This window comes from Electrona antarctica (assembly GCF_951216825.1).
Source record: "Electrona antarctica genome assembly, chromosome: 9".
NCBI lineage: Eukaryota > Metazoa > Chordata > Actinopteri > Myctophiformes > Myctophidae > Electrona > Electrona antarctica.
The window spans coordinates 34,314,176-34,326,060 of NC_136790.1; the positions used below are offsets into that span (position 1 = coordinate 34,314,176).

General features: G+C 40.3%; 1 protein-coding gene across 1 annotated transcript in view; it reads right to left on the bottom strand.

The window, feature by feature from the left end:
* Positions 1-1,148: 1,148 nt before the first annotated feature.
* Positions 1,149-11,885, bottom strand: part of LOC306929576 (ras-related protein rab7-like) — a 13,064-nt gene continuing 2,327 nt past the window's right edge. Inside the window, exons 2-6 of the mRNA XM_079510161.1 lie at positions 7,007-7,069; positions 6,469-6,595; positions 5,025-5,243; positions 3,762-3,890; positions 1,149-2,897 (exon numbers count right to left, since the gene is read on the bottom strand). Of these exons, the coding sequence (XP_079366287.1) occupies positions 2,802-2,897; positions 3,762-3,890; positions 5,025-5,243; positions 6,469-6,595; positions 7,007-7,059 (624 nt within the window). The 5' untranslated portion in view covers positions 7,060-7,069 and the 3' untranslated portion in view covers positions 1,149-2,801. The remainder of the gene's footprint in view (positions 2,898-3,761; positions 3,891-5,024; positions 5,244-6,468; positions 6,596-7,006; positions 7,070-11,885) is intronic.

Below are 11,885 nucleotides of genomic sequence, written 5' to 3' on the forward strand. Positions count from 1 at the left end.
GTGTAAAATTAAACCAAATAGACCCTTATTAGAACTTTAACTCTTGAGTGTAAAATTAAACTCCAACGAACAGAATATTCTAAGTCTTGGGTCTGACTGAGAGGCTGAATCTCATGGGTCTGACTGAGAGGCTGAATCTCATGAGTCTGACTGAGAGGCTGAATCTCATGAGTCTGACTGAGAGGCTGAATCTCATGGGTCTGACTGAGAGGCTGAATCTCCTGGGTCTGACTGAGAGGCTGAATCTCATGGGTCTGACTGAGAGGCTGAATCTCATGGGTCTGACTGAGAGGCTGAATCTCATGGGTCTGACTGAGAGGCTGAATCTCATGGGTCTGACTGAGAGGCTAAATCTCATGGGTCTGACTGAGAGGCTGAATCTCATGGGTCTGACTGAGAGGCTGAATCTCATGGGTCTGACTGAGAGGCTGAATCTCATGGGTCTGACTGAGAGGCTGAATCTCATGGGTCTGACTGAGAGGCTGAATCTCATGGGTCTGACTGAGAGGCTAAATCTCATGGGTCTGACTGAGAGGCTGAATCTCATGGGTCTGACTGAGAGGCTGAATCTCATGGGTCTGACTGAGAGGCTAAATCTCATGGGTCTGACTGAGAGGCTGAATCTCATGGGTCTGACTGAGAGGCTAAATCTCATCCGTTGCCGAGTGCTCAAATGCCGATGAAAGTTGAGCTTGTATTGATTTTCAATGACCTGACTTCCATCATTGCAACAAATGTGTATACTACTAGGAAAGACATAGATTGAACTACTTTTATTAGGCAACAAAAAAAACCAATGTATGTTTTACCACTTCACATTATTCAGAACGTGAGTCAATGCCGTTTTACTCATCAGTGTGCTGCTTGAATGAATAGTGAATTTGAGAAGAAATGACTCTGATGTGCAACTCCACATCTCCCCACATGAAGGCGCTATTGAGAGAAAGCTTCCCCAAATGCTTTTAGTTTACTATTTCAGTAAGTTTTGTTTGACATTTTAATGAGTGGCACCCAGTGCCCCCCACCAAATGTCTGGAACTCCTACCACAGGACTCAGACAATGAATCAATACCTTTGGAACCACTATAACGGCAAGTATTTCCTTTCATTTACAGAAATCGAGGCATTACCTGATGCTAGACAAGTGATATATTCAAGAACTTTATTTGACATCCCAATATTCTTTTGACAACATCATTGGCATCGCAGTGATTTTTCTATAAGGAAAAAGAGTAATACCAGGGCAAAAATCTGCTCTTTTCAGTTTAATCCATAAGTCTTTTATCTGTACCATCTTTACACCATAATACACTATCTGTTAAAAAGTAATATTAAGTACTTTGCCAACCTGAGCTACAAGCATAGATAACAGCAATAGACATATGATATGACAGTGGACAACTGTATGCTAGGTGTAATCTTGTAATGACATGGCATTGAAGGAGGATCTCCGACAAAGGACTTAACACATACAGCAGTATAGTAGCAGTACAAGTAATGTTACATAAAAGGCAAATAGTATTAATATCTCAGGAAATTAAATCCACGTTTTACATTTTGCAAGATCAGTGTTTCTTGTTAATGACTACAAGGGAATAGTTATATTTCGTATGCGGTGTGAGATTAAACTCAACGCATAAACCTTTATGGGCATAGTAATACATACAATCACCAAAGTGTTCAATACTGTAGATCCTCTGGGGAATTTGTGAGGTGGAATTTGAAGCTTGCAAAAAGTGTGCAGTAGCAGACATTGCCCACAATCAGTCATCTCTCTACATTTATAACATTTAAAGGCAAAAGAAAAAAAGTGCAAGAACAAATGTGTTTCAGATTGGCTTGAGAAATAACATCACCAGCCAATTAAAATATATATCTATATACTGTGGTTGAGCTTGATTATGTCTAAACAGGTAGGCAACAACAGAAAGCAAACATCTTTGAGGAACATAAAATAGGAATAAAGAGTAGGATGCCGACCTTAGCCAACATCATCTCACATTACAAAACACCAGCCAGTCCATCTAGAGCTCCTAATTGCACTCATTAAAACATGGCTCCATCTTACCCCCTCAATGTGTACAGTCAGGCATACCAGGAGACTGTTTTGTGTGTGTGTGTGTGTGTGTGTGTGGGGGGGGGGGGGGTGTTATCATTCTTCTCTCGTGTGATCTTTGGGAACTGGATTTGCCAGCATATAAAAACAAATGCTTATGTATTAACCACATTAACCCTGGGCGTGTCGTTATAGGCGGAAATTCTCAAAAATAACGTGGGCCCAAATCATTGTAGGCCAGTGTTGTGCAGCGGAAATAGCAGATCTACAGTGAGCTTGTAGATCTGCTGTTTGATGCATGATGCTGGCAGGCTTCAGTGGTTAATGTGTGAATCAAGAGCGCAGAATACTCGTGTGTGTGTGTGTGTGTGTGTGTGTGTGTGTGTGTGTGTGCGTGCGTGCGATGTAATGAACCGTGGCAAAAAGGAGGAAGACCAGTAGGGAGTTGCGTTCCCTGCAAGGGTGACACAGGTGATGTGACGGGGTGTTACCTGCGAGGGTGACACAGGTGATGTGACGGGGTGTTCCCTGCAAGGGTGACACAGATGATGTGACGGGGTGTTCCCTGCGAGGAGGATGACACAGGTGATGTGACGGGGTGTTCCCTGCAAGGGTGACACAGGTGATGTGACAGGGCGTTCCCTGCGAGGGAGACACAGGTGATGTGACGGGGCGTTCCCTGCGAGGGTGACACAGGTGATGTGACGGGGCGTTCCAGAGAGCCAGGAGAGAGAGTAGACGGTCATCAGCAGCTGCAGCTCTCTGCTGAAGGCTTGGCTCTGTCGTTCCTGTCCAGTTTGATGGGTTCTGGGAATTCATTATACAGCTCCACCTCTGTCTCCTAGGAGGACACCAAAGCATTGTGGCAGTGTCAGACAGCGGGCCAGAGAGTCCAGAGTAGTGTTGATTTTGACAGCAAAATTTGATTTAGTTTTAGTCATCTGAAAATTTCTAGTTTTAGTCAACTAAATAGCATAAGATTTTAGTAGACTAAATCTACATCTATACATCTAAATCTATTTTGTGGACAAAAAAAATATGATGGCGTCATAATGACGCCATCAAGGCTTACACTTGGTTGCATGCTAAAAAAGAAAAACAGACCCGTCTGGAGTGGTGCTGTGCTGTGCTGTACTGTACTGTACTGTACTGTACTGTACTGTACTGTACTGTACTGTACTGTACTGTACTGTACTGTACTGTACTGTACAAGCCCTCCTCCCTGGCCTGTGTGTGTCTGTGTTTTACTAGGCTGTGCAACAGTGACACTTGGTGGTGAACAAAGGCTATAACGCTATTTCCATGCTCGGACACATTTTCGTGCTCGGACACAGGGACCCACACACATGGCTGTCTGTAGGAGTGGTTGCACCACTCAAAAAATAGCCGATCTACAAGCTGCGACACTTTGTGGGCTTGTAGATCTGCTATTTTCAGAGCGCAACCAAACAAAATGACTTGTTTTTTCTTTTAGTTCTACTGGATCTCTTCTACACTAGTCCCTAACATTTTAGTCTGTGTTTTTATTTGTTTCGTCAATGAAAAAAAAGGTAGTCAAACATTCTTCGTATAGTTTTTGTCGACAAAATCAACACTGGTCCAGAGCAACATTACAGATAAAAACGGAATTAACATGGTTTCACTAGCAATGGAATTTAAAGAATTGCAGTGATATTCACAAACTCCACGGCCTTTACCAACCTACCTGTTTAAGGGCGTTACGTGCAATAGTCTGGAATGCTTGTTCTACGTTGATGGCTTCTTTGGCACTGGTCTCAAAGTAGGGGATGTTGTTCTTACTCTGACACCAAGCCTGAGCTCTTTTGGTGGTTACCTGTATGTTTGAGAACACAACACGTTCAAACTCAGTTCATGCCCTAATAATAATAATAGCATTATATGCAGTGACATTTCTATGTAAAGCCATGGAAGTAGCATGGCATGTAATTTTAAGTTGTACATCGTCACCACTACTGCATTTACCTCCCCGTCTCTCATATACACATTCATTTACTTTCTTCCATCATTATTCTCTCAGATTTTGCTTGTTCAATCCACAATGGCTGATTGTTCATTCCTTGGGCCAGTTATGTTTGTATCACCAGTCAATTCAAAGTGATTTAAAATGTGTCGGGTTACGATGACCCACATTCGCTGTGCAAATCCTTTGCGAGAGGAATTTAGGCAATGCAAGACAGAGTGGATAGTTTACAGATGTTTTTTCTTTAAACAGGCATAGGAATCTTTCTAATCGTCACCAATTAGAGAAAACTACTACAGAACAACAATGTTTGCATAACTAAGAGTTGCAGAAAAAAATATTGTACATTATTCTCAGAACCCTAGAATTGGCTAGTGCCGGTCCATAGCCTCACGGGACATATCATGGAGGGGTGATTATTTGGCAATAATGTTTGAAATTATAGTCGTCGTTGACTGATTTGAAGTCCTTTGCCTGCTGGCAGTTTGAAGAAGAAATGCCACTGATCAGCATAGTAGTATGCAAGATTAGCTGCAGACAAGACAGGGCTGAAAACATCAAGCGGAGATGAACCAAACACAAACCCAGTGCAACTGCACAACTGTAGGTTTAAGGCTCTTTTGGAAAAAGTCAGGCAAGTCTATTAAAAAAAATAAAAGCAATAATTAAAACAGCCTCTCTAGGTCTCAGTGTACTGTGACAGAATTTAACCGCAGAGTGATGTGCTCATAATGGGGTGCATACTTAGTTTAGACTAGTCATTGGTTAGACATGGGTTAAGGTTAGGTTTAGGTGTGCTGCCCCGTGGGAGGTTAGGGTTTGAGATATGTTGTAGTTGTAGGACTAATGACTGGTCTAACCAATGACTAGTCTAAACCAAAAACTGTCTAAACTAAGTACTGCACCCGCTTAGAACCCTGTGCCCGCCTTTATCACAACAACTAAGTAGACACACTTCCCCTGTGAGCTCACTGGTAGAGTACCAACCTGTCTATTCTCGAGGTCAATCTTGTTGCCTAGCACCACAAAAGGAAAGTTCTCAGGGTCTCGAGGGCTAGCCTGTATCAGAAACTCATCCCTCCAGCTGTCTAGGGTCTTGAAGGTGTTGGGCGCGGTCACATCGAACACCAGCACACAGCAGTCTGCTCCACGGTAGAACGCTACTCCTAGAGACTGGAACCTCTCTTGGCCAGCAGTGTCCCATATCTAGCCAGACATGGATGGAATGAATAGAAAAGGAGGACAGGATTTCAGAGAAAACGAAATTGGCCTCGGACACAGATGCTGCAGATAAAGTCATACAGTACCTGCCTCCATAGATTCAATACTAAAAACAAAGTGACACTATATATTTAATATATTGGGAATCGGCGATTTGATGAGTGCTATCGTCAGTTGTTTTTAATGGGACAATTTGTTTGGGTGATATTTGTCATTTTATTTAGTAAATATATAGCCCAATTAAAAGGGGAATACCACTCATTTTCAACATATTACTATGTCATAAATATACCTTATTACCTTATAGTTGTGTGGAAATAATTAAAAAAAAGGTCCCCCCCATTCTGTGTTGCCTAGAACTGGAGGTCTGAAAAAAATCAGTAACATTATGAAGTACATCTTCGTCATAAAAATGTACTTCATAATGTTACAGATTTATTTCAGACCTCCAGTTCTAGGCAACACAGAATGGGGGGACTTTTTATTATTTCCACACAACTCTAAGGTATATTAATGAAATAGTAAAATGTTGAAAATGAGTGGTATTACCCTTTAAATGTAAAGCAAAATAGTGTGCACAAAATGTTAATCAATTTTGGCCATTCTAATAATTATTGTAAGGCACGTTTTTATTGCATATCGATATATATATCAGACGAGTGTAACAAAACAGCTGTCCTACAGTAGTTGTCTCTTTATTAGCTACTGTGTTTGAGAGCAAAGTCCTGGCTTGTTTATATTATCAAAGGCGAGCCGTAAAAGCGAAAATGAAAGTAAAGTACAGTAGCTTGTTTCTATAATACAAATCCTCGCATAATAAAACTCAGGAACGCATGTCCCCCATAAGATCCTGCACTTAATTCTATCTTAACTGATTGATGTCAAACTCTGGATATTAAAACGTGTGTCAGTTGTTTATATCACAAGTCAATCAAATCAAAATGTGAGTTACAGGGGGTGTGGACAGAGTGTGTTGAAAAAAATGTATGTTGCTAATTGCTATAGGTACACACCCAAAAGGGGTTCCTGGATTGAAAGGTATAGTTACGTTACGTATAGGGGTTCCCGGTCTAAATGGGTTAACATGACTGGCAATAGCCTTACAGTAACATTTCAGTTCACTGAACACGAACTGTGTAAGTAGACCATTTTGTATTCAAGCACATTTTCTCCACAAATTGTAACCATTGTACTTATAATAGTGCTGCACCTGCATTGTGACAAGCCGATCATCCACCATCACCTCCTTGGTCAAAAAGTCTGCCCCTATTGTAGCTTTGTACTGGTTACTAAACTTCTTATTCACATACTGGTTCATCAAGGAGGTCTTTCCAACACTGGGGGGAAAACAGAACAAAAACAAGAACATTAACAAGTGAAATAATAATTCACAACTACAAGGTATACAATCTGAAGAACTCCTCAACTCGGCAAATTAAGCAAATGGTAACGCTGAAGGACTATTACAGAAAATGCAGTGGGAAAGTACCAGGGTTGAGCTACATGTCAAGAAAGAGTTCTTAGTCTGTCTGGAGAAAACTTATGACACACAGATGACACAGTAAGAACTCCAATTTGAACAGAAAATAAAACTGAAATCAAGCAAACAAATGGTCATGATGTAAATTAAAAGAAATGTGTTAAAGGTTCAGCACAATATAGGCCCAGTTCAGTGGCTGGTGCTAGTTTCTTATTCAGCTTCACTGTGGTCACTGGTCAGCATGCGGGATACATATTTAGTGACTCACCCAGAATCTCCCAAAATGATCACTTTCAAGAGAACTTTCTTCCTGGATGTCATTTTGTCAGAGCTGTCGAGAAAAATGACAAAGTCGGTACCGTTACATCAGGCGGGCAAGAACTTACTCCACTCATAGCTCATTCATTCCGAGTTGCAACACGTTGTACAATTTGTGTACAAGATAAATGTGGCTCTGTGTAGACAAGCCTATTACAAACATTAACCTCCAATTGTGTGTGCACTGTGCAGGGTTCTATGTCAGTGGGCCAATCAGGTTTGAACTACAGTCATTCCAGTCATGTGCTTCGTAAGCTGTTGGCCAAATCACGAGGAACACATCAGTCTCTCTTTCTCCCTCTCACACTCACTTACAGGAAGTGTGAAGGCTGTGAGGCTCTAGGATTTCTCTCTTTAGTTCTAGTTTAGAAGTAACCCATGAACCATTAACACATGTGTGGTTTCGTTAGCTCCTTCCGTTGTACTTCTCTAGACTAACTAAATCCTGTGAGGAATAGGACGACACAAATACATTATAAGGAATAGGTCTGAGCGACATGGACACAAAATACATTATACAAAATATACAAATATATATATACTGTATATATTATCACGATACTATTAACCACTTAAGCCCTGTTTTATACTTACCGGTATACATATATACACGGTGTCATGCAAAATATTTTTGTAACATACCAGTATACTGAATTTGTACAATTTGTTTTTTGTATGTATTTGTACTAAGGCAGGGCTATTTAAAGTAAACTGAATGGAGAAAAGATGAAGAAATATGATGGCTACAGTCTAAAGGGCTTAGAGCTCTGATTCCTGTCCATCATTTCTCACCCAAACAATACTGTTCAACAGGCTCTCACATTGTCTATTTAAACAATACTGTTCAACAGGCTCTCACATTGTCTATTTAAACAATACTGTTCAACAGGCTCTCACATTGTCTATTTAAACAATACTGTTCAACAGGCTCTCACATTATCTATTTAAACAATACTGTTCAACAGGCTCTCACATTGTCTATTTAAACAATACTGTTCAACAGGCTCTCACATTGTCTATTTAAACAATACTGTTCAACAGGCTCTCACATTGTCTATTTAAACAATACTGTTCAACAGGCTCTCACATTGTCTATTTAAACAATACTGTTCAACAGGCTCTCACATTGTCTATTTAAACAATACTGTTCAACAGGCTCTCACATTGTCTATTTAAACAATACTGTTCAACAGGCTCTCACATTGTCTATTTAAACAATACTGTTCAACAGGCTCTCACATTGTCTATTTAAACAATACTGTTCAACAGGCTCTCACATTGTCTATTTAAACAATACTGTTCAACAGGCTCTCACATTGTCTATTTAAACAATACTGTTCAACAGGCTCTATTTAAACAACTTTTTCTAGGGCAGTGGTTCCCAGATTTTTTGGAATGTAGGTAGAAATTGGAGGAAACAAAGGTACTCAAACATTTGTCTGTGACTGACAAATGTGTCCCGATCCACTGTTCTAGGGCATTTACTTAAACAAAAAGGAATAGGTTCACAGCCTCCTTGTATGCATGCATAGCATACCATGTCTTATCTGTGGTGTGGAATTATCAACCACCTGGAATAACATACAAAGTTGGAGATGGAGAGCCTCCTGGGCTGTGTGTGCCCTTCAGTTCTACTGCATTTTGAATACTTTCTCTCACCGAATAATTATTCGGCGTGCATTTGATGATACAAAAAAAATCGTATGATGAAGGCTCACTGGACACAGCAACAATTTTCATGACTTGTGTACTGTAGGCACTGCCTAATACATACGTTTCTGCAATACTTTTAGAACCCCATCATCCATATTCTAGAGGGACATTTGCCAAAAATACCTATTCTACAAGCTCACAATGAATGCTCAACCATTGATTTAGTTAGAAATTATAAATTCACAAAATTAACAGAGCCGCCGTTCATAGATTTGAACTCAGTATATGGTTTAAGTGGTTAGGACAAATGTATCAACAAAAAGCACAGTAAGAAAAATACCTCCTAAATTGTATTTTACCCGTCTGTGACATTTGTAAGACCTTAATAAAACAAATGTGTACCGACACATTTGATTTATTTATATGAGTCAACAGAACTGAAAAGAAGAGATATAGCTTTTCAAAAATATTTCTAAGGCTTTCCTCTCTGGCACACATGCACCCAAATGGAGTGCAACAACCAGCAAAGGCTAGTAGATATGATAATCTGAGCACTTCACTTTCAGTGTGAACACCATAATAGTCATTCATGTCTGGTCATGCATGCATTTCTTTTATAAAACTAAGAATCACAGAAAATAGCATACCGGAAACTCTTAATAACCACCAAAACAGGATTTTCAATATGCAGAGTAGCCTGACAGCCAAGAGTTTTTTTTCTTCTTCCCAAAAGCACAACAAACCACTCCCCCAATCTAAATCAGAGAGAGAATCATGACATAACCCTGACATAAAACCTCCAACTTACAGACCTGTACCCCTCAGTCTTGCCTACAAAAAGTCCTCAGACAGGCCAACAAGAACTAAAACAAAATGCACATTTATTTTTCTTTTGGAATACCCTAGGAGGAAAAGCACTCAACTGACTACCAAATAGAGTGACTACTAGCTGACAGAAGCATGCAGAATATATCCTGTGTGTAGCATTAGGAAAGTTCAGACCATGGTCACATGATTGCATCAACAGCTCTCTCAACTCTGACATTTGACCCATGACGGGGACGGGTCAGAAGACAGCCATTCGTAAATGATGGCTTCTGTGATCTTTTAACCTCTTTGACGATGTAGGCTTAACCTAAAAGAAGCGGATGACTGTTGACTAATAAATACAGACGTACACATCATAAATTGCATTTGACACTATTACTAGGTTGTATAACTAATTCAAGAACACAACCATAATGAACCCCTTTAGTGGTGTTGCTGAATAAAATCGGGATCCTTCCGTCTTTAACTCATTTACTTACTGCCAGAGTTCTGTTCTCTAGAACAGTCTGCATCTACTGCCATCGATTTTGAGTCTTTACTAATCTTTCAAGACGCACAGAATTATTTTGTTCTAGGACGATGTAAACACCAAATATCTCAAAAGAAAGACGAGGTGTTGAGGGTTTAAGTGGCTAAAAATGTACATTTACCAAAAAAAGACTTTAATTTACACAACACTGATGATAGTGCTGTCAAGTAAGTGTATGAAGATATCAATAAAAACGTATAATCTGCAACACACTACACAATATGTAGTGGGGGATCCCTGCTTCATCTTTCCCTCAGCTAAGCCTGCTAAGGGGTCCTTAGCCCGAACAGAACAGCATCGAAGACCCCTGGCCTATAACAAAGAACAAAAACAAATGTGCCCCTTAAAAAGGATATTGTTTTGACTGAACATCTGAAGATTTTTCAGATCATCAAGTGTGGCTGGTTTGACACACACCTATGTGTCATCCAAATGTCTGTTGGAAAACTGGTTTTCCAACAGACAGCAGCCAACTCTGTACCAAAACAAATGTCTAGCCTTTTTCGGCCTGCATGTACAGTATTCTAATAATCTCTCATATTATTTTCTGTGTAATATCATCAGGTTTATATGGAGCCGCTTCAATGGATCTACATAAAACTGCCTGATGAAGACCTATATGGTCCAAAGTATCAGTGTGGGGATATGTTCACCTTCTCCTCTAGAAAACACACAATAAAAATTGCATCCAGCAAAGCTAGAAGTCTTTTGGGGACTTTGGTTCCCATCTTCAAAAGCCAACATGTGCTTATATATATAAAAAATAAAAATAAAGCCGTTTCTCTTTGGTACTGCTTATTCAAAACAGCGATTTTAACCATCTATATGTACTGTAACACAGTAAAACGACAACATCGTAAGCACTTGAACTTGAACACTCACGTCCTGGGGCTAACATTTGGCAAACATAGCAGATCTACAAGCTTGCGAGTGCGACACATGCTTGAAGACAGGCTATTTTCAGTGATTATATTTAGTGTAGAGCGAAAAAAAGATGATGTCTGCTGGGCCTGGTATAGAACCCTTGGGAATTGACTAAGCCGATGTACTTTGCTCACATTTAACATGAAGCTATTCTGTTTAATTAAACATGTCCTCATTAATATAACAATTTACATGAAAAGTCTGAAAGGTCCACTTTAACACAATCAGCGCCGGGATTCCTTCAAAATAGAAGTTCGGGGTGCCGGGAAGACATGGCCGCTTTTACTCTGTATAAGCCCCCCACCCCCCCGCCCCCTTCGGTTCCGGAAAAAAAATCAGAGACATATTTTTGCTTGCTTACCTCGCTCATATTTTTGAACGAGAGGCAGGTGAGAAGTCAGAAATGAAGAGCTTAGTATATCCAATATCCATCAGATCAAAACCACGGAGAGCGCCCTAGCTTAGGAGATACGAGGCATTCTTTCTGCAGCAGTAAACTAGGAAGTGACCGAAGAGTGAAGCGTATGGTGGCATTGGAGTCCAACAAAAATAAAAAAATAAAAAAATTCTCGTTTGATATCATTGAAGTCCTAGCAATCCGTCGGTTGGATTCAATTGCTTATGATGTGTGGGCACGTCGGGTGGACTGAACCAGTTAAAAAGAGAGGCGACAGCCGCTAGGGGGTCATCCCTATGTAGTATGTTCCCCAGGTTCTATGTTCCCCACTTACCTTAGAGTTAGGGTTTAGGCTTATTGTTGTAAGCGGGGAACAAAGAACGTTTTTTGCACAGGGTGGGGATAGGTTTATTGTACAGCAGGGAACAAAGAACCTTTTTTGTGGGGTGGGGAAAATAGGTACAGTCCCCCATGCTAGTAGGAGAAGTTGTCTGTTCA